The sequence below is a fragment of the Denticeps clupeoides genome, chromosome 1 (assembly GCF_900700375.1).
Source record: "Denticeps clupeoides chromosome 1, fDenClu1.1, whole genome shotgun sequence".
Lineage (NCBI taxonomy): Eukaryota > Metazoa > Chordata > Actinopteri > Clupeiformes > Denticipitidae > Denticeps > Denticeps clupeoides.
In genome coordinates this window covers 27,883,948-27,906,865 of record NC_041707.1, presented here as the reverse complement: position 1 = coordinate 27,906,865, position 22,918 = coordinate 27,883,948, and the positions used below count along the sequence as shown (strand labels likewise).

The 22,918-nt window shown below is 43.1% G+C and overlaps 1 protein-coding gene across 2 annotated transcripts in view; it reads left to right on the top strand.

Annotated features, from left to right (window-relative positions):
• The window catches only part of LOC114790587 (protein-tyrosine kinase 2-beta-like), a 102,175-nt gene that overhangs the window by 8,870 nt on the left and 70,387 nt on the right, over positions 1-22,918 (top strand). For both annotated transcript variants that reach the window (XR_003749843.1, XM_028980775.1), the window contains exons 3-9: positions 921-1,099; positions 5,802-5,889; positions 10,466-10,545; positions 10,650-10,712; positions 10,801-10,855; positions 11,009-11,149; positions 11,342-11,416. Coding sequence is in view for 1 of the 2 variants with exons in the window: in XM_028980775.1 (XP_028836608.1) it covers positions 921-1,099; positions 5,802-5,889; positions 10,466-10,545; positions 10,650-10,712; positions 10,801-10,855; positions 11,009-11,149; positions 11,342-11,416 (681 nt within the window). In the remaining variant the exon portion in view is untranslated. The remainder of the gene's footprint in view (positions 1-920; positions 1,100-5,801; positions 5,890-10,465; positions 10,546-10,649; positions 10,713-10,800; positions 10,856-11,008; positions 11,150-11,341; positions 11,417-22,918) is intronic.

The following is a 22,918-nucleotide window of genomic DNA, read 5'->3' as shown; positions in this document are numbered from 1 at the left end:
GCTATACATTTAATGTAGTTGTTTATGTAAGGGGCACCATCTACACACATATAGTTTTTACACTACACCGTGCCTCTTCTAAGATCAGGGCTCAAAGGAGGAGTAGAAAAGGTTAGTTTAAACAGAACATTTATTAAACATGAATTAAGAACTCAGAACTCGACCCACCCACAAAACCAAAAGAGTCAAAATGTCCATCAATTCCAAAAAGAAAAGAAAATCAATGTGGTCCACTAAAAAAACAAAAGAAAATTGTAGAACAAAAACTCAAAAGCATCTACCCGGGTAGTATGATTTTTCCCAAAAAATTGTATGCCGTGTTTTCCCGTGCTTATCTGTATCCTGGACGAAGAACGAAGTCCTGGAATGATCTACGTTGCCGACGAGAACTTTCTCTTGCACACGTTCACTTCCACGGCAGTTTTCTACTGCGACCGCCGTCCTCTTCTACAGCGCGGCCTCTCCACTCAAAATGGTCTCAGTCAAAAAATACACAACACGAAACAAATACTGTATTCGGTTTCACTTTACTTTACTTTAAATAAAATAAAAGACTGTTATTTCTTCTTTTCGCTTTCTTTTTCTACAGTTTCTATATCCAGCGTGCTAACACGCTGCCGATCTCGTTCACCTTCTCTCGTTCTCTCCCTCGTCTGTTCTTTCTTCGGCCGCGTCACACTGCCCTGCAGGGCGGGCATCTCAACAAACATGACATTAGGTTTCGATTCCAACAACAAATAGTTAGGATAAAACCAACCTTTTCTCCATGTATACTTTAAGTGGGTTACATTTATTTTCTGTTATAAGGCATATCAAATTCTACTGTTATTCCATGTCAAATCATCATACCTCATCAGACCTCATTGTTACAGGCTGACCAAATATCCATGATCTAGTGTACTTTGTAAAAATTCCTTTAGGCAATCATTCAGTCCATTCTGGAGAGTGAACGGCTGGGCCCCAACATTCTCTATCCAGAATGCTATGGGCTCCTGCTCAAGCACCTGAAATCAGAGGAAGTTCACTGGCTGCACCCAGATCTGACAGTGGAAGAGGTGGAGCAGAGGTATGAAAATCTGCACATGGAGGCCGAGTGGAGGTGAGCCAAAATATTTTGATTAACAAACAAAAGATAAAGATGTTACAATGTGAAAAGAAGGGACCCAAGTGTGGAGAGCAATCTGGGCAATGCTTATACAAACTACTAATCTACATTGTCTACATGCCATGAGGCTTGACAACAAGAAAATGATGCATTTACATTTACATTTACAGCATTTATCAGATGCCCTTATCCAGAGCAACTTACAATCAGTAGTTACAGAGACAGTCTCCCTGGAGCAATTTAGGGTTAAGTGTCTTGCTCAGGGACACAATGGTAGTAAGTGGGATTCAAACCCGGGTCTTCTGGTTCATAGGCAAGTGTGTTTATGGGTTGTGCTTATGGGTTGTAGTGATTAAGCAGTGCAGGTGAGGTGCATTAATTCAGGGTTGTGGTTTGTAATCAATGTGATTCTAAACAAGTGAACGGGTGAGGGTGCTGAGAGATCAAACAAAAATCCCTTTAACGAAACAGTAATTACAGTACACTCATCCACTCACTTTTCATAACTCGCATAGTCCTAGTCAGGCCAGCGGCTGCCAGAGCCCATCGGTGGACACTGGGTTCAGGGCAGGGACATTGCCAGGAAGGGTGCCAGCTCTGTTACACTGTAATGTAAAAACCTTCCTTAAAGGCTCTACTCTTTGTCTGGCATGTCCAAGAGGAAGAGTTGAACATATGCCTGGCATGTCCAAAAGGAGCAAAGGCACGCAATAGAAAGCACAGGACCCTGTGGAACCAGCTTTAGAATCTTCCTCCTCTGCCAGCTGGGAGTGAAGTGCTTGCTAGTTGGCTTGGAACAAGGCCCGCAGCACCAATAGTTCAGTGGCACCTTGCCGCGGAATGGGCAACTGCAGTTAAACGCCACCACTTCTTCTGCGCATTGACCGCCAGCTGCTGGATCATCCAAGAACTGTGACTTCAACTCTCGTCGTTCACTGGACTCACCGTCCTCCACCATCACCACCTCGACCCACTGCCACTCGTCCAAGCAACCTACGGGAAGCAAACAAACAGGGAACCAACCTGGGAACCAACAGAGAAAAAACATCGAGGGAACAAACCAACAGCTTGGACTATACCTGCGGTGCTTTGCTTCAAACAGTCAGCGCATCTTGACAGGTTAAAGGGGGTGGAGCTGGCCCATAACCTGCAGGTCCCTTCTGCCGTGTGATTCCATCCACGTGACCGGGAGCAACACAGAGATGTGGTAACGTGACTCTCATAAATTGGCAAGATGGCCATAGCCAGCTGCTCAGTCATTGAATGGCATTTGTCAACTCAACTCTTGTTCACCTCAGTCAAAGTAAGACTTATCCTGTTTTGTCTCCTCACCTACGAACTTTGCCCTCTCGTCCTGTCCTTTCCCCAATCCTGCCCTAACTCAAACGTCAACATTCATGGGGTGTTGTGCCTCACGCCGACACACGTTTGCAGGTTAAACTGGAACAAACTTACCTGCCTCCTTGCGTCCTATCGCACTGGGGTTCCTCATTTCTTCCAACAAGCGCTCACTTTCTGGTCCCTTTTGGTACCAAATTGGTACCAAACTCTCTACAAATTGAGAGTGAGTGTCCTTGCTTGCATTAAGGTGGACGTAGCTTTAACTGGAGACACATCTGATTGGTGAGCATGATTGTCGTGATTATCTGGCATGGCACCTGTTGTCTCTCATGCCCGGTACGCTGTCGCGAAGAGGTCAGAACTTCATCTTCTGCATGACCACTCAGACGAACCAATATAAACTATGTCTGAACTCACTTTTCCCATGAACACTGGAGTGATGCCGTCTGCCCACGCTCTGTCCATTTGTCTGCACCCCTGCACTTTTTTCAATGCTATAACCACCACAGTCTTCTTCTCCCCACTGCTCCATTGCTGCAGCTGCCTCTCTTCTCCCTGCATCCATAACACCCAAGGGGGGTCACCAACACTCCATTCTCTCGCTCACTGACTATTTCCAGCCAACCCAGCATGTGTGTGAATACATCTTCAAGCAGCAACTCTCACATTTACTGATGGATCAGAGTTTGGGTTGAAAAAATAATTAGTCATTGCGATTTATAAAATCCCATTTATTCAATTTGTAATCATTTAGTCCTACTTTAGAACAATGGATAAAGACAGCAAGCGCTATTGCTACATTCAATCCTACTTGAGCTGCCCCTACACTACAACCATGTTCACCGCTGGCACCCCCATTCCCATGGAGTAAATTGCCAACACAAACATAAATTATATTTTTGTGCTCTGTGAAGGCTTTCGCCTTGCAAGGCAGCATCATTATGTTGCAAAGATGTACCAGAAGAATCACAGTTATTAGACGACTTAACATTTCCAAAAGAGTCATGGTCATAGTATAACGTTTTATTGTTTTTGAATTGCCAAATGGCCAATCTCAGAATTACTCTGAACTGAATGCCACTCTGTGTCTGCTTCCATGTCAATTACATGTTAGTACCCTATCCGTACCACTTGCTCAATCAGTTCCACAATGTTAGAGGCCTAAACCTAACCCTACCCTTACACCCTAACTGGAATCAATGAGGCAAGTGGTATGGATTTGGCAATGACAGGCATACTTTAACTGCTTTACTACATTATTTATGCTAAACTTTAAACAGGAAGATGATATACACTAATCAAAAAAATAAAGGGGAAACAAAAATAAGACATCCTTGATCTGAATTAATAAAATATTCTTGTTAAATTAATTGTTTACATAAATTTGGTGTGATTTTGTTGTCTCACATTCAACTATCAATGGCAATCAAATTTATCAACCCATGGAGATCTGGATTTGTAGTAACACTCAAATCTAAAGTGTAAAAACACACTACAGGCTGATCCAACTTTGATGCATTGGCCTTTTAAATTAGGCTAGTGCTGTGTGTGAATTCACGTCTTTTCTGACCTCCCTGCAATGCCTGAACATGTTCCTGATAAGGTGGCGGATGGTCTCCTGAGGGATCACGTCCCAGAAAGGCAATACAGCATCTGCCAACTCCTGGACAGTCTGTGGTGCAATGTGGTGTCTGATGGAGCGAGACATAATGTTCCCAGATGCGCTCAATTGGATTCAGGTCTGGAAGGGTCAGTCCAGAGCATCAATGCCTTTGTCTTGCGGGAACTGCTAACATACTCCAGCCACATGAGGTCTAGCAGTCCATTTTGCATTAGGAGGAACCCAGGGCCTACCGCACCAGCATATCGTCTCACAAGGGGTCTGAGGATCTCATGTTGGTACCTAATGGCAGTCAGGCTACCTCTGGTGAGCACATGGAGGGCTGTGCACCCCCCCCCCCCCCCAAAGAAATACCACCCCACACTATTACTGACCCCCTGCCAAACCAGTCATGCTGGAGGATGTTGCAGGAAGCAAAACATTCTCCACGGCGTCTTCAGACTCTATCACACATGCTAACTGTGAACCTTTCATCTGTGAAGAGCACAGGGAGCCAGTGACAAATCTTGGCATTCTCTGGCAAATGACAAACATGCTGCACATGCATCAGCCAGAAAGCATAGGACCTGAAAAGAGGTTTATGGTCTGCTGACACACATACACGCACACACACTCTACCTCTACTAGGTTTAGAATATATTATTTGTATTTTAAGTGTTATTCTTGGACTGGCAAATGATATTAATCTGTAATTTAGATTGATATATGCAGTTTTCTTCAATTGTTCAAGTACTTTTCAGTTTACCTTCAGTTTACCAAAGCATACTGGGGATGCCTGGGTCTTGATATATGCCAAACTCTATGAGTTTTGTGCATGTTTGGGCCACCAATAATAATAGGAATCCTTATGAAAACAATAGGACTTTGCAGGGTGCTCGGACCCTAATAATATTTTCACCTTTGGTGTTCAGGTGTTCATAGGTGCTTAGGCCCTAATTTATGTTATTTGTAATTCTGCATAATACTGGTCATATGAATAATCTCAAAAAATCTCTTCTGCACCCCTAGTATGGTGTAGGGTAAGTACCTCTATAGATCTTCCTTAAGCTTTTTGTGACACAGGTGGGGTGGGCTTTATGTTAAATTGAAATTGTAACCTGTAACAGGTAACTATTTGATTTGTATCCTTTTCACTGTTATGCCCTTTTTCCTCTTATAGGGTTTCGTTAAGAGTTTGAAATCTAAAATGCTATTAACCCTGAATTACTCAATGTGGTGTCTCCTGATCACTCAGTTCACAAGGCGGTAGGATGCAGATGCAAAGATTTTTTTGAAAGAAATGAAAATGGGGACATCTCCCCAAAAGGCAGACAGCTAAAACAGTTTGTGCTTGTACAGCTTGTATATAAACAATACACTGATGAAGGAGGAGAAAATTTGAGTACTGCATTTGTGTTAGGGGTGGTTGCAATGAGTGCCATGTCTGTGGCAATGGTGGTAATGAGTAGATTTGATACCATTGTCAACACAAGCTTGGGTGTTTCGGTTGTGGTGTCAGATGCTTCGCCAGTGGCAGGGACTGCCAATCAGGGAGCTCTGATCTGAAGGTAAAGTCCTAGTCTTCCAAAACTATATAAAGGGGAGGACTGCAGATGAGACAACTAATATAATGAATGGAGCAAAAAAGGAAAGATGTCCAAATAGCAGCCACCAGGGCAGGCATGTGACATTTACTTATATGATCTACTAATTGAGTTTTTTGATAGTACTCTGATACTGTGTTTTCATTAACAGGTATGACCTTAGGATCCGGTACATCCCTCACAACTTCATAGAGAAGTTTAAAGAGGACAAAACTACACTGCTCTACTTTTATCAGCAGGTACATGTGAATTAATAATGTACAGAGTGACTTGCAAAATGCTTCAATAACTGGTGTTAGGAAATTATTAAACTAACATTAATAATCTATTTCTAATATATCTAATATATTCTACTCTATAAATTGATCTATTCATTTAATTATTTCTTTCCTTTTAATCCTATATTTAATTATTGCTCTTTTTTGTCTATTGTTATTACATTCAACAGAAAAATATCCACCAATCTCTCCCTCATTATTGAAATTATTGAAGACATTTACATTTTTTGGAGAGAAAAGGGGGGAAAAAAACAACAGCAACCTTGTCATAGATTTCCATGTTTCATTCTTTTAACAATGTAAAGTAAAATTGCTATAAAATTTCAAAGAGAATCCTCTTATACTATACTGATTTTTCCTTTTTCAAACAGTGAATCATATCTCTAATCCAGTGGACCAAAAGATGTTTCCATTTTAATAGCACCAGTCTTGCTATAAGAATATAAATGCTATTGTATTCCGCAAGTAAAGATTGAGGGAAAGATCTTGAAGCCCAAAAATTGCAGTAACACTAGAGGCAACCAATGGAGTTGGCAGTTGCCTGCCAAAAATTAAGTGAGGGACATAACCAAGACATATATCCATGAGTGTTGCTGGTGTTTGTTTTGCATCAATCACAGTCTATATTCACAGTTATATTCAATGTAAATTGAACTAATTTAGCTTTAGACCAGTGTAAATAATGTAATACCTTAAATCAAATGAGAATGAATCCTTTTTAAGGCCCTACTCCACATTTAATCAGACAGCAATATATCTAGTCCATCCACAAATATGTAGTTAGAGTAAGATGTGCTTCATTATGGCACAAAGAAGGTTACTAATTGCAGTGAAATGCTATAACCATAGCATTCACATTTAAACCTCTCAGTTGAGTAGATAATTACTCAAATGAAATAAAACATAAAGAGTTGAGTGCTGTACTGACATACAACATAAGGAACACATCTGCCCAATCCGACTGGGCTATTACAAAAAAAGTATTGGGGTATTTATAGCTGCAGATATGAGGCCATATTCCATTGTGTACAACAAGAGATCTAAACATATGAATGTGCTTCAGCCACGCTATGATATCTCGTTGCACACCACATTCAAGCATGTATGGGTAGGAAAAGTCTACATTTATGGCTGAATTGTCCCAGGCATCTTCTGCTGCCCTAACTACAGATAGGTGGAACTCCAGGCAATGGAAAGCTACGTAACCGTGACCACTCATTACATCACAAGCCCTGCATTCTGCACTAACGAAGCCCTGTAGAAAAATTTCAGAGACATAGTCACCTTGTCTGATGATTATGTTAGAGTGGCAGAGGAGGTCCTCCAGCTGCTCAAACCGCTCAAAACGGTTACAAGTCTGCTGAGCCCTGAAACTGCATCATCTCTGTCCAGGATCCTGCCTCTGAAAACAAAGATCCATGACCCCAATCGAGGAAGACAGCACAATCACAAGAGATGTCATGACTGCCATTAGAGAGGACCCAAGGACGAGATTTTATTGTCTATTAAATATTTAAAAGAATAATTGTTTTAATCAATAAAGTAACTTGCCTTGCAAGGTCAAGATGCAGCACCAACAGGAGCAGACACATCTCTCTCCCTAAAAGAAGTCTGCAATGGTGGAGCTTTTAGGCGAGACCTTTGCACAGAAAGACATTGGCAGCAAGTCTCTTGCTGAAACCATCAACAAGACCCTATCGCCTCTACTTCAGTGCCTAGTGAGGGGGTGTTCTCAACAGCAGTGCACATAGTTACAGCCAAGCGGTCTACACTCTCCCCAGAAAATGTAGACATACTCATCTTTTGGGTTAAAAAAAAAAAGAAGTTGTAAACTCACGTTTGCTTTGCTTTCTTTCTTCTTTTTTTTGTTGATGATGTGGACAAGCTCATTTTTACTTCATTGTCCATGTTCAAAGTAAGAAGCAATGATACAAACATTTTAGTCTCTTTTTTTCAACGAAAACTTATGACTTAAAACTTATGTACTTTAATTTTAGTCAATGAAAAAATTATTTTTGTGTCTTTTTCAGTCAGTATAGTACAAGTACTTAATAGAAGATACACTATTATGGAAGTGGGGACCTAGCAGGCAAGGAAGTACCAGGGCAGTGGAACCGCCAAGGTGCCACTGAGAAGGTGCCACATTCTCAACACACTGTGTGCACTGGGTCCTGTGCTGTGGAGTCACATGTGACAACTAATCTTTTTTTTTTTTAGAACAGACAAGAACGACATTTCTTTTAGTCATATTTATTTTATAATTAAAACAAGGTTATGTCATACATATATTATTGTTGCCTTATAGACTCAAGAATGCTATACATCGATTCCATTGTTTGTCTTGTCTTCTGTCCTGTTTTGAAATATCCAACATATCCACTTACAAGCATCCTACATGATGTTGTCCTGTTTGTCCTGTTCATTGTACAGAAAAGTTTTACTTTTCTTTTATAGAGATCTGTACAGTATAGTCTTAGTCTTTGTTATAGTCTTTGTTAGTATTGTTTAGTTTAGAGTGTATATAAATATATATATTTAGAGTGTATATAAATAAATATTCTTTTATGATTGCACTATGGGGGAGGGGGGGGGGTCTGTGTGAAACATTATTTTCAATACACTGAATCTTCTATGTTGCAGAGTTGAGTGGAGCATATAGACACAAAGTAAATCTTATTCACTTTCCTCCTTAGCAGCTCAAAAAGAGGAAAGTTAATGCTGTGATGTACAGTACAGGCCAAAAGTTTGGACACACCTTCTCATTCAATGTGTGTTTATTTTCATAACCAATTACATTGGTAGATTCTCTTTGAAGGCATCAAAACTGTGAATGAACATATGAGGAGTTAACAAAAAAAGGTGAAATAACTGAAACGCCAACACACACTTTTCTCTCCTTTCTTCTCCTACTTGTTAATTTCTTTTGTCTGGTTGTCTGTGTGGATCCCTGTATCACTATTATGCAACCCCAAATCAGAAAAAGTTGGGACATGGTGGAAAATGTGAATAAAAAAATAAAGCAGTTATTGACAAATTTCCCCTAACTTTTATTTCATTGCAGACAGTATGAACACACGAGATTTCAGTTTTTTTTTGGTCAACATCATTTAGTTTGTAAATTAACATCCATTCTTGCCATTCCAAAAAAAGTTGGGATGGGGGCAGGTCAGGGGTAGTAATGAGGTATAATAACTAAATAATGATGTGATTTGAAACTGGTGATGTTAACAGGTGATTGCAATCATGATTCGTTACCAAATCAACAACAACAACAACAACATTTATTTCTTATATAGCCCAAAATCACATACAGTATGTCTCAATGGGCTTTGACAGGCCCTACAGTTGACACCCCCCACACTTGACCCTTCTGCACACAAGGAAAAACTCCAAAAAAAAAACTCTAGGAGAGAGAAGAAAAAAAGAAAGGAAGAAATCTTGGGATGGAGTGATACAGAGAGGGACCCCCTTCCAGGGTAGAGTGAGCCTGCATATGGTGTCAGTGCAGGGTTGGGGGCTCCTCCTGAGGGGAGGGTATTGAGCTGGGTCCTCCGGTAGCCGGTGAGGAGGGGTGGAGCGCCATAGAGCCCCCGGGTAGGCATGAGGACCCAGCTGGGACAGGCAGGACGAGGGCCTGCTTGTCCCAACGGACGCAGAAGGGGCTAGCCGGATGGTCTGGCAATGCCCCCCCCTTGGCACCAGGGCCATGCAGCGAGAGGGGCCGCCAAGCGGGACCACGCCAGGGAGCCAGCCAGAGGGACCGGGTCCTCCAAGGGGAGGATACAGCAGGGCAGGAGCCCTGTGGTTGCCACCGTCCGCCCCGCCACCTCCACTGATGGTACTGCTGGGGCTCCGAGGACGTATCCCTTGGAGGGGGGGCTCTGTCAGGATTGACGGCAGCTGTGCTCAACACCGGTGGCCAATCCTGAGGGCGCATAAATGCCGGATATTTCCGCCCCTTCCAGGTCTCCGGCATTTTCATGGACGTTAGTGCACGTATCGAATGTGTATTTTCAGTTCTGGCAATCGCCACACGCCTATGGGTTGGTTTTAGTTTTTCTTTATTGTAGTTAAATTGTTTTCGGCCACCGCGCCGCTGTTCATTTGTGTTTATTGTTTGTGTAGTAATAAAAACCCCTTCCCAGCATGTCAGACCTCTGCGCTTCCTTCTCCTGTAAGTCTGTAGTCGTGACAATTACAGAGATGTCACTGTAAGCATTACTTACCCTTGTTTTGCACTATTTGTTTATATCTTGCACAATGTCTTTTTCTAAGCAGTGAGAATTGTTTACACTCTCTCTGTATCTCTCTGTATAATTGTATATGGTGAAATGACAATAAAGTTCACTTTGACAAGTAGAAAAAAGATGAACAGAGGTGTATGTTGTGGTTGTGTTAATGGTTGTGTTAAAAAGTTATTCTAGATGGACCTGGAGAAGGTGACAGTTGTGCTTGTTTACTTTTCATCTATATTTTTATATATCTGAATTCTTCCAGGGGAAACATTTAAAAATTAATTTCTGCTGTCAAATTACAGGTTCGTGCAGACTATATGCAGAACAGTGCTTCCAAAGTTAGTGATGGAATGGCATTGCAACTTGGGTGTCTAGAAATGAGGTAGTCGAACAACTAACTGTTACTCTTAAAGATGTTTTCATTTGACTCTAGGCACATTCATGACTTACAGAGTTTGTGTTTTTACACAACCTTTAAACTTGCAGGAGATTTTACAAAGATGTGAATAGCAATGGGCTTGAGAAGAAATCAAATCTGGAACTGTTAGAGTAAGTATTTGAAAATGAAAAAACATTTTACCATTTGTGTATATTAATATGAGATGCTGTAGGGTGTAATAAGCATATTCTTCAACAGGAAAGATGTGGGTCTGCACTTATTTTTTCCCCAAGAACTTATTGACTCTATGAAGGTAGGTATAGAGAGTTTTAAAATGTACTCATAATCAGTTTATCATTGTTATTATTTGTGCTCTTCACAAATATTATACCACTGTCAATTCTAAAATTAGTATTAGGAGTGCTGTGAATTCATTTTGACAGTTACCCATTTCTATTGATGACAGCCTAAAAATCTCAGAAAGTTGATCCAGCAAACATTCCAGCAGTATGCCACACTGAAAGAACAGGAGTGCATTTTGAAGTTCTTTGAGACCTATGCTATCTTTGCCAGTTGTGATGAAGAGGTCTTCTCCTGTGAGCTAGTGGTAAGACGGGCACTTAATTTTTAGAATGTTTGGTTTTGTAAACCATGTTTGTACAAAATGATATTTTAATACTAATACAATATTGTTTACAGGTAAAAATGGTATTTTTTACTGCAGCACAGTCCTGCTACTATACATTCATGTGATGTTTCCAAATCTTTGTTTCTCAATTTTTTTCTTCTGTGTACATAGCAAGGATGGTGTCTTTCTGTGGACCTTGTTATCAGCTCCAAAGGCATTTGTCAGCGTATTGACAATAAAACATTGGTAAGAGCAGAATATAGACAAATGCTACAAAATCTTACACTTGCTCTTCACATTCAGCACGTGAAAATGTTGTATCTTTAAATTCAAACGATTGTTTTTACGGCAACTTTTATTGGACTTCATTTTTTTGTAAATGACAGGACTGTCGTGAAATGAGGACTAAGGACCCAAGTGCATGCAGAGTCATAAATCAGTTGAAAGTCCAATTTTTAATATATAGTGTATCCAGAAAGTATTCACAGAGTTTTTCTTACATTTGCTGTTACAGCCTTATTCCAAAATGGATTAAATGAAATTTTCCTTCAGAATTATACACACACAACACCCCATAATGACAATCGCTCAATTTAGGTGGCTGGCCAGCTCTAGGAAGAGCCCTGGTAGTTTTTAACTTTTTTTACTTACGGACTATGCTCATTGGGACCCTCAGCAAAAATGCAAAGCAGCAAAATGTTCTGTATCCTTCCCCAGATTTGCCAAATTTGCCAAATAAACATTTTTTTAAATGTTTACTTGCAGTTTTTGCAAATTTATGAAAAACATTTAAAAATGAGTACATATACTCAAGTATTGACAGTCTTTGCCATGAAGCTCAAAATTGAGCTCAGGTGAATTCTGTTCCTCCTGAACATCCTGTAAATGATGTTTCTGTAGCTTACTTGGAGTCCGTTTTGTGGAAAAAACAGTTGGTTGGACATGATTTGGAAAGGCACACACCTGTCTATATAAGGTCCCACAGTTGACAGTTCATGCCACAGAGCAAACCAAGCATGAAGGAATTTTCTGATTGCCACAAGGCAGAAATCTGGGGAAGGATACAGAACATTTTTGCTGCTTTGAGGGTCCCAATGAGCATCATACGTAAGTAAAAAAAAAGTTAAAAACTACCAGGGCTCTTCCTAGAGCTGGCCAGCAACCTAAATTGAGCGATATGGGGAGAAGGGCCTTAGTCAGGGAGATGACCACATTTTTCTGCTGCAGAAACTGGGAGAATAGTCAGGACTGTACCAATGTACAGAGACACAAGTATATGTACAGAAAACCTCAAGTAAACATTTCTTTTATGTTGTCATTACGGAGTGTTGTGTGTAGAATTTTGAGAAAAATAAGGCTGTAACATAACAAACTGAAAAGGTGATACTTTCCAAATTTTAGCTATTCATTTGGGCCTGTCAGTATGACAGACCATTTACTATTGTGCTGGGAACACGTTTTTGGCTCCGTGAGGCTAACCGCTGAAGCTAGAGACCCGAGAATTGAGTCTTACGATCTGACATATGGGACGAGTCGGTGCCACCAACGGGGGTTTGGAAAACCCGGAAAACTGGGAAAAAGGCAAAAAAGGACATGTCTTACATTCAAGGCTGCCACACAAAGGCCGTGAAACACACAGAAACTCTGCACAAGATGACATATTGTTTGTTTTGGTAAGTAGTATGACCCGCCCACAAATCAGGTTCAAAGTGTAAAAAGTACCATTTACTATTGTGCAGAGGAAGAAGTTTTCAGCTCTCTGTGACCAGCCGTAAAAGCTAGAGACACGGGAGTCGAGGCGAGGCCAAATCCGATATATTGGATGTGTTGCTACCCCCAACAGGGGTCAAGAAAACCTGCAAAATAAGGAAAAAAGCAAAAAAGGCCATACAGTACATTTGTGGCTGGCACACTAAGACCTTGAAACGCACAAAAAAAAACGGAAAGGTCAGGCCAAAGGTCGGATTTACGGTCTGTGCGCAATTCCCAAAAAAAGCGTTTTTCGGAACACGTTTATTATCCTAGTCCAAAATTGGACTTTTTTTGGACTTTGTGTCCAGATGGTTTACCTTACGGATCACGCACAATTTTGGAAAAACAAAAAAGTGTCAATGGGCGAAAAAAAAAGTTTATTTAAATGTTTTTTTTAATTCAGACTTTTTTTGCCACTTAATGCGGGTCATACCGAAGAAAGCACACCGGCGTGCTATATATCAAAAATTAGTACTTTATTGTGTGAGGTGTGCTATTACTTTTATAAGCGATCGGGCTGGGCGTGGCCAAGCTATTAATGCTCAAACAGGGTCATTTGCCCATTAGAATGTATTGAATGCTAATTTTAGCATTGGTAGCATTTGTAAAATGGGGCCCCTTTTAAGTGGTACTGCTACTGTGTCATTGCCAGCAAAGGGGGCCCTACAAGGGGTACTGATACAGCAGCAGCGCCAGCACTGTAATTCAATGGAATCTTAAACCAGCTGCTTCATTAGGATGCCTCTCAATCACATTATTAAGACCACCTGGTCCGCTTAATTAGGGAGGCCCTGTCCTTCAGCCACTTTATTAGGGATACACTGTCCTACGGCCACTTTATTAGGGACGCCCTGTCCTTCGGCCATTTCATAAGGGACGCCCTGGCCTTCGGCCACTTTATTAGAGACACCCTGTCCTTTAGCCATTTTTTTAAGGGACGCCCTGTCCTTCGGCCGTTTTTTAAGGGACGCGGGATCCTTCGGCCATTTTTTAAGGGACGCCGGGTCCTTCGGCTCTTTTTTAAGGGACGCCGGGTCCTTCGGCCACTTTATTAGGGACGCCCTGTCCTTCGGCCACTTTATTAGGGACGCCCTGTCCTTCGGCCACTTTATTCGGGACTCCCGGTCCTTCGGCAACTTCATTTGGGACGCCCGGTCCTTCGGCAACTTCATTAGGGATGCCGGGTCCTTCGGCCAATTTATTAGGGACGCCCTGTCCTTTGGCCACTTCATTAAGGACGCCCTGTCTTTCAGCCACTTCATTAGGGACGCCCTGTCCTTCGGCCACATCATTAGGGATGCCCGGTCCTTCGGCCACTTCAATCAGGATGCACTTTCCTTTGGCCACTTCATTAGGGACGCCCTGTCCTTCGGACACTTTATTAGGGATGCCCAGTCCTTTGGCCATTTCATAAGGGACGCCCTGTCCTTCAGCCACTTTATTAGGGATGCCCTGTCCTTTAGCCACTTTATCAGGGACGCCCTGTCCTACAGCCACTTTATTAGGGACGACCTGTCCTACAGCCACTTTATTAGGGACGCCCGGTCCTTCGACAGCTTTAGTAGGGACGCCCGGTCCTTTGGTCACTTTAGTAGGGACGCCCTGTCCTTTGGTAACTTTATTAGGGACGCACTGTCCTTCAGGAACTTTATTAGGGATGTCCGGTCTTTCTGCAAGTTTCATACAGACGCCCTGTCCTTCGGCCACTTTAATAGGGACGCCCTGTCCTTTGGCCACTAACATGCTACGCCTTGAGCTAAAATAATTTTTTCGACATTGTCCAAACGTCACCAAATTTAACAAGACACATCTTGGCCACACCCTGTTAGCACTTTTGATTTAGCATGCTAGCATTAGCATGCTAACATACTAATTTTTTAACATGCTCCACACAAAACCAAATTTAATGTGACTCACCTTGGCCACGCCCTGTTAGCATTTTTTATGTTAGCATGCTAGCATTAACATGCTAACATGCTATCTTTTCAACATGTTTTTTTTTTTTTTAAATATATAATTTCAGGTTTATTCATCGTTATATGGTTTAAAGATTATCTAATTAAAAACTGTCAACTGTACTGTAATAGGTTCATACAATATACACTACCAGTATAAAGTTTGGATTTTGCCTTGTTTGCATTGTTTGTGTATTTATTTATTTTTAAACTTTGTTTATTAGAATTAGAGCATAGGCAATAGCAATATTCTCAAAAGGTTACAAAAGAAAACAGCTCAAACTCTCAAACCTAGACAACCAAACAGAAGAAAAAGGATAATAATAATAAAAAATATATATATATATATATATTGATACATACATACATACACATTCAGATATTACACCCAAAAAAAAAAGAGGGAAGAAAAATGAGAAACACAAAACAAACCAAAGGAAACAAAAAAGCAGCCTACAATCCACCCCCACCATCAACCTATACAAAAATAAATAAATAAGTAAATAAATTTAAAACCACCTCTGCAGAGCTCCACCGAGACGCAGACTGTATCACCCAGGACCAGAAGGGAAATTCTTATTCTTAACCAGATCAAGGAAAGGACCCCATATCTTTTTAAATGTCTTAAGGGAACCCCTAAGTGAAAGTCTTATCCTTTCCAGTTTAACAAAATAAAGAATAACTCGTATCCAGTGAATTTGGCTCGGAGGTTTCGAGGATTTCCAGTTTGTTGTAATTAGTCTTCTTGCCAGTAAGGTAGAGAAGGCCAGCATGTCCCTTTGATGAACAGATAATGAAGAAGGTGAGGGGAAAACCCCAAACAATGCCCCAAGTGGGTTGGGCTCTATTCTTTTCCCCACAAATTCTGACAACATGTCAAATATTTCAGTCCAGTACTGGTGTAAAGAAGGGCAAAGCCAGAACATATGAATAATATTGGCAGGGGACTGCTGACATCGGTCACACAAAGGACTGAAGCCCTCATAGATTTGTGATAACCGCAGCTTAGTGTAATATGAACGGTGTAAGATTTTAAACTGTATGAGGCCAAGTCTAGCGCAAATAGATGATCCATGAACTCGCAGCAAAACCTCCCCCCAAATCTCATCAGGAATTTCCTGTCCCAAATCCTCTTCCCAAAGTGTCTTCAGAGGGGTTAGTGAATTAGTACATATATAAAAAATCTGATTATAAGTATGAGAAACCGAACCTTTCAGAGATGGAGTTGGTTTAAGAAGGTCATCTAAAACAGAATCTGGGGGTAGATTGGGAAATGTGGGAAAGGTATGATGAGCAAAGCTATGCACCTGCAAGTATCTAAAGAAATGATGCTGAGGAAGAGAATATTTATGAAGCAGTTGTGAGAAAGAGGCAAAGACATTGTCTATGTATAGGTCTTTAAAACAGTGAATTCCCTTTTTTTGACCACATAGAGAACAGATCATCAACCAGAGATGGAGGGAACTGGTGATTTGCCGCCAGCGGGGCATAGGTGTAAGAAGTTTGTAACCCAAAGTACCGTTTAAACTGCACCCAAATTCTGAGAGTAGTCCTAACAATCCTATTTTTAGAATAAGGCAAAGTGGAAGACAGAATAGCAGAGTGCACTAAAGCTCTCAGAGATGTAGGTTTGACCGAATTTGCTTCTATTGCCAACCAATTGATTTGAGCATCTGATGGTTCGGACTGAAGCCAGTATTTGAGGATCCTAATATTAGATGCCCAGTAATAAAACCTAAAATGTGGTAAGGCTAACCCACCCAGTTTTCTTGGTCTTTGTAAGTATTGTTTGCGTAGTCTTGGAACTTTCTTGTTCCAGATAAACTCATAGATCACAGAGTCAACTTTCTGAAAAAATGACTGAGGCAGAAATATTGGTATGCATTGAAATAGGTAAGAAAAACGTGGTAAAATATTCATTTTCACCGTATTAACACGTGCAGTCAGGGACAGATTGAGAATGGACCACCGTTCACAATCCTCTCGAACCTTAGACAGCAAGGAAACAAAATTAGCCTTTAAAAGATCTTCAAATTTAGATGTGACACAGACACCAAGATATGTAAAATTATGATGGGCAATTTTGAAGGGTAAGCTATAAAGAGGGTCATTCCTAGCAGCAGTACTAATGGGAAATAATTCACTTTTATTCAAATTTAATTTATAACCAGAAATCTCAGAGAATGATTGAAGAGTAGTAAGAGCAGCAGGGACTGGTAAATTAGAGATATATAACAAAAGGTCATCTGCATAAAGGGACACTCTCACCTTCCGCCCATTCCTAACAATTCCAGTAATCTGAGTGTTAGACCTAAGTGCACTTGAAAGAGGTTCAACTGCAAGCGCAAATAATAAAGGGCTTAAGGGGCAACCCTGTCTAGTCGAACGATAGAGGGGGAAATATTCAGATTGAGTATTATTTGTTCTAACAGATGATTGTGGTGAGGAGTAAAGTATCTTAATCCATGAAATGAAGTTTGTTTTAAAGCCAAACCTTCCCAGTGTATAAAAAAGATAGGGCCATTCCACTCTATCAAAAGCCTTTTCAGCATCAAGTGATATGAGGACCTCCTGAGCTGAGGGATCCGGAGTGTTATAAATTGTATTAAACAGACATCTAAGGTTAGAGAAAGAGTAAATCCTGTTTGGTCTGCAGAGATGATGCTTGGAAGGGTAGATTCCAGTCTTACAGCCAACAATTTTGATAAAAGTTTAAAATCTGCATTCAACAAGCTGATTGGGCGGTAGGATGAGCTGCACATAGGATCTTTGCCCTTTTTTAAAAGCAGTGAGATGGTGGCTCGTGAAAGGGTTTGAGGAAGGCAGCCAGAGTCAAACGATTCATTATACATGTCTAGCAATAATGGAGCCAGTTTATACCAGAACTTTGTATAGAATTCACAAGGAAATCCGTCAGGTCCGGGACATTTTCCACTTTGCTGAGACATCAGTGCCGATCTAAGTTCTGCAATGGTGATTGGCTTCTCTAAATCCTCATCAATGGATGTGTCTATTGAGGGAATATGCAGTTTGTCAAAAAAATTATCAAACTCAGCAGAAGAAGATGTAAGATCAGAGGAGTAAAGAGACACATAGAATTCCTTAAAGGCTTTGTTAATTTCCAGGGGATCAGAGGACCCTCGTACCTGCACACAATAATCAGGGCCGATCCATCTGGGTACGTGTGGGCCCTGTCTCCACACGTCTCCTCTGACACGTCTTGTGTCACCCCCTGCACCGCGCAGGGAGATTGTCCCAGAACCTCCGGCGACTGTTCCAGGCACCCCAGGCTGGTGCCTTCTGGGACTATGCAGCCCCTCTCGCTGCCCAGCCCTGGTGCCAAGGGGGGGGCATTGCCAGACCATCCGGCTAGCCCCTTCTGCGTCCGTTGGGACAAGCAGGCCCTCTTCCTGCCTGTCCCAGCTGGGTCCTCATGCCTATCCGGGGGCTCTATGGCGCTCCACCCCTCTGGAGGCGGACACAGACCCATGCCTGGCCCACCCTCCTCACTGGCTACCGGAGGAGTCCCCAACCCGAACTGCACCCCCCCAAAAAATTCTTTGGGGGAGCACCCCCCCCGGCTGGACTTAGGGGTACCTTGGGGCTTGTCCACCTCGCCTTGGACCAGCACATTCGGGTCAGGAACCTCCTCCCTGGGGTTCGGCTCCGCGGCTGGGTCGCCATCTGGTGGACACAAAGAGGGGAAGTGGGGGCGACATACAGACACATATGCCACGCACACACACACACAGACAGAGACAGACAGAAGAGAGGGTCGTCTGGCTCCCTCTCTGGGCTCTCCGGGACCTCCTCAGGGGGCACAGCCAGGATCTCGGGAGGTGCGACCTTTTCGTCGCCCGCCAGTGCTTGGTCTTCTTGCCACGGATCCTGACTGGTACTGGATGTGGTGGAGGGGCAGAATTCGATCCCTGACTCAGGCTCTGGCCGATCAAACTCCGCCCTCAGTCTCTGCTGGAAGTCCCGAAAACTCCTGTCGGTCTCTCCCTGCTGCCAGAGGGCTGTGCTCCAGCCCCATGCTGATCCAGTCAGACACGTGAGGATGGTGGTGATCTCATCCGTGTCTGCTGCCCCACTGAAGGGTCCTGGGACCATTTGGCTGTCCCACACGGGGCTGGGCACGTCGCTGGAGATGGTGGTGGGCGTGTGGCGTGGGGGGTGGTGGACATCTTCTCCAGCATGCGGAGGCGCTGGTGATGCGCTGCCGTTCAGCTGGGGAACGCCGAGCAGAGGGAAGGCGGGTCGGCGACTGGAGCTGGGAGGGCATCTTCCCTGTGAGGCAGTTCCGGCAGTGCAGTTGCTGGCTGGCGACCTCCTGTCGCGCTGTTCCACCAGCCTACCCCCGCATCGCTGTCCTCCTCCTCACTGTTGTCGCACCTCTGGGACTGACGTGGGTTTCCACGGACCTCGCAACGATCATGGACGGGCACGATGGGCGGAGCCATCCCCCAGCGTCATCCTCGTGTTTTGTCCGTGTCGACCTCATACCCTCGGAAGTCACGTGGATCTTCACGGATGTCGCGACAATCTCGGACGCGCGCGCTGGGTGGAGCCATCCCGGCCCCGACTGCCCAACGAAAATCCACGTCATCGTCGCTTTCGTCATCCGTGTCCTCCCACCTGTGACTCCGAGGGTCGTCCACCCTGCGGACATCCTGGACCCAGGGTGCGATCAACTCCCAGGGACAGTACTCTGGCCATTCGGGCTGGAGCCTGCCCACCTCCTCGCTGGAGGGACGCCGCCGTTGTCGCTTCTCACCCCCCTGGAAGTGACGTGGGTCCCCACGGACCTTGTGACAATCGCAGACTGGCGCGATGGGCGGAGCCCAACTCTCGTCTCCCGTGCTCTCGTCGTCGTCCGTGTCGTCCCAGTCCACGGGGAGCCTTGCCAGCAGAGCGCAGAGTTCTTGGCTTGACATGGCGAAGATCGTGGGGGTCGCATCTTCTGCGCTCGCTGCCCACGTCACTTCCTCGCTGCTGCCGACGCCAATGTCCTCGCTCCGCCCACTCACTCGCCGACGTTGTCGCTTCCGGGTTTCGCGGATTTTCCCGGTGGTGACGCCATCACGCGGCGCCGCGTACCACGGCTTCTCGGGGACAAAACGCTCCACCAGAACGGGCGGCGCGTCTCTCCCCTGGCGTCCACGTTCGCCGCGCCGGGCTGCGTCCTTCTCGGCGTTTCTTCTCCTCTGTTTTTTACCTCTGCGCTTTTGGGTAGGTCTCCGGCATTCTGTCACGACTACGGACTTACGGGGGAAGGAAGCGCAGAGGTTTGACATACTGGGAAGGGGGTTTTATTATAACAAATAATAAAGAAATTACAAACACTGTTATCAACTGAAGTTCACGAAAATGCCGGAGACCCAGAAGGGGCGGAAACTTCCGGCATTTATGGGGCGTCAGGATTTGAGTCAGGTGTGGAGCCCAGCTGCAGGCAATCCTGACACTTTCCCTGAGAATGAAGAGTGGTAGGTTTGATTGATCCAGCCCATCTTAAGTCTGACATGGTCTGAGGGTTTGAGATGTGTTTCTTGTAAAAATATTACATGGGCACCTGCGTGATGAAGATAATGAAAGATCTTACTACGTTTTATAGGATTGTTGAGCCCCCTACAGTTGAGACTAGCATGTTGTTCCCACCTGGGATCGATACAGAATTAGCCCTGGTCATAAATTAGAGTAAAAGAGGAATGTTGTCTCAAAGTAGAACTCTGCAATAAAGTGGGAAGTGAAGTAAGCTGAATGAAAAATAAAATTAAGAAAGCATAATAAAACAAAAAGGAAAAATAAATAACTGAAATAAAAACCAAGACCCCACCCCACCCAACCTAGCAGAAGCCTCTCCCAAAACTGGAGGCGCGCCACCCACCCCATAACACACCATCTTCTTGGCACGTCCGTGGATGGTGCAAGTAACCTACTGCCCATCACTACAAGACGTTCCTAATGAAGAGTGACAAATTGGAAATCCAATAGCCGTGCACAAAAAAAAATAAATTAAGTTAACCCTTAGTAACAAATTGCACTAACCCTCAGTAGGAAAAACAGGATTAGTAAGTGAAACATAAACCTACAACTTGAAAACACCGGCAATATGAATTCGCATTCACAATACCTAAAGGAAGGCACAGTATATCTTAAAAAAGAAGAGAATAAAATAACTACACGCACACAATCTAAATTTCGATATTTCTAAAGGTAGCACCAAGAAAGAAAGATCGACATCATAGCTCTATTAGAGTACATAATCAGATCTTCTTAAAAGAATATAAAGCTCACCTTGTGAGAAAGTTTTAGAACAACACCGGGAACATGAATTCCGCGATGTTACCAGCAACAATGGCACGTTAGCTAATTAGCTAGCTAGAGGGAATCTGGAGCCACCACCTTTTTCACTTTCTTCTCAATAAAGTCCAGCGCCAAAGCGGGATCCTCGAACCTGTGGGTCTGACCGTTGGCCAGTGTAATGCGCAGTGTTCGGGCAGCAGTGGAGCTCCTTCTTCACGTTAGCGAATGTCGCTCTTTTCTTCGCCACCGCCGCTGTGAAGTCCGGGAAAATAGAAATCTTCTTACCCATGTGGAGAAGAGGAGACATTTCTCCGGCTCTTCATAGAATCTGGTTCCGAACCTGGAACAGGTTAACTCTAATAATAAGTGGACGCGGAGGTTCGCCATCTTTGGACCTGGGACGTAAGGTACGGTGAGCACAATCCAGCACAGGTTTCTCATCAAGACCGAGTAGGTCCTGCAGGAACTGCGCCACAAACTCAGTTGGTCGTGGGCCCTCCAGACCCTCGGGAAGTCCCACCAAGCGAATATTATTTAATCTGGAGCGACTTTCCAGGGCTTCACATTTCCTGGACAGGTAATCTACCTGTGCTGTTAGCGTGCTAACGCTAGCCTGCAGCTCGGTTAGCTTACCATCGTGATCGTTCGCCGAACGTTCGAGATTCGCGATTGTCTCTCCTTGTGCAGCTAACCTGCCATCAAAAACTTCCAGAGCCACCGTTATCTCCCTACGGACAGTTTCCGAAATAATAGAATCAAATTTGTCAAGGATGTCGGTTCGCATCTCGTCCATCATTCGTCTCATACCCAGCAATAATCTTTCGTTAGCGTCCGACTGTGAAGTAGCTTCCAGCTCAGGAGAAGACCGATGTTTACTGCGGCCTGCCTTAGATTGCTCGGTTTTTCCACGGTTAGCCATTGTGCCATACACTAAAAATTAAAATAATAGGCGAGCAGCTTTGGCACTAAAGTTTGGTACGAAAAAGAGGGTAAATCAAGTGCACTTAAAAAGTAAAAATTATATAAAATGTCACCCTTCTGAGGAGCCACTGGAAAACACATCTACATCCCCCTGTCTCCGCAGCGCCCCCCCTTCAACATGTTTTTAAACGTCAACAAATTTCACATCACGGCCTGCTCTATCGGATACTTTAATAACACTGCCTGATTTCACTGCTGAGACCAGCTCAGGAGGTTATGCCTACGCTCCTACAAAAACGCTCAGACAGGCCCATCAAAAATTCCTCTGGAATTTTGGTTTCTAGTATTTATTTTATTGTTGTTAATAAAATACAAACAAATCAGTAAAAAGTATACTTTTATGAAACTGATTTTATGTGGATTCCCTTTCTACAGATCACTTGTGATACAAAGTAAACAAAATTCACCTAATACACAGGAATGAAGTCACAAATGTAGTGCAATCCACAAATAAAAAAGAAAACAATTTACACAGAGCATATTTAACATGTAATATATATAAATATTAGATTTAAAACATATTTATGTATAGAGATATATTTGAGAGTTACAGCATGTATATGTGGATTGTCTTCATTGAGTTACAAATATTGAAGTCCAATAAAAACTTTAATATGTGTCTAAATGCACACCTTCCTGTAAAGAAGTGGCAATTAATCTCTACATGACATTATTATGAATGATGAATTCTGGGATTCAGAAAATATACAAAAATACAAAAGGCTAACACTTCAAAATGTGCCAGTATTCTTCT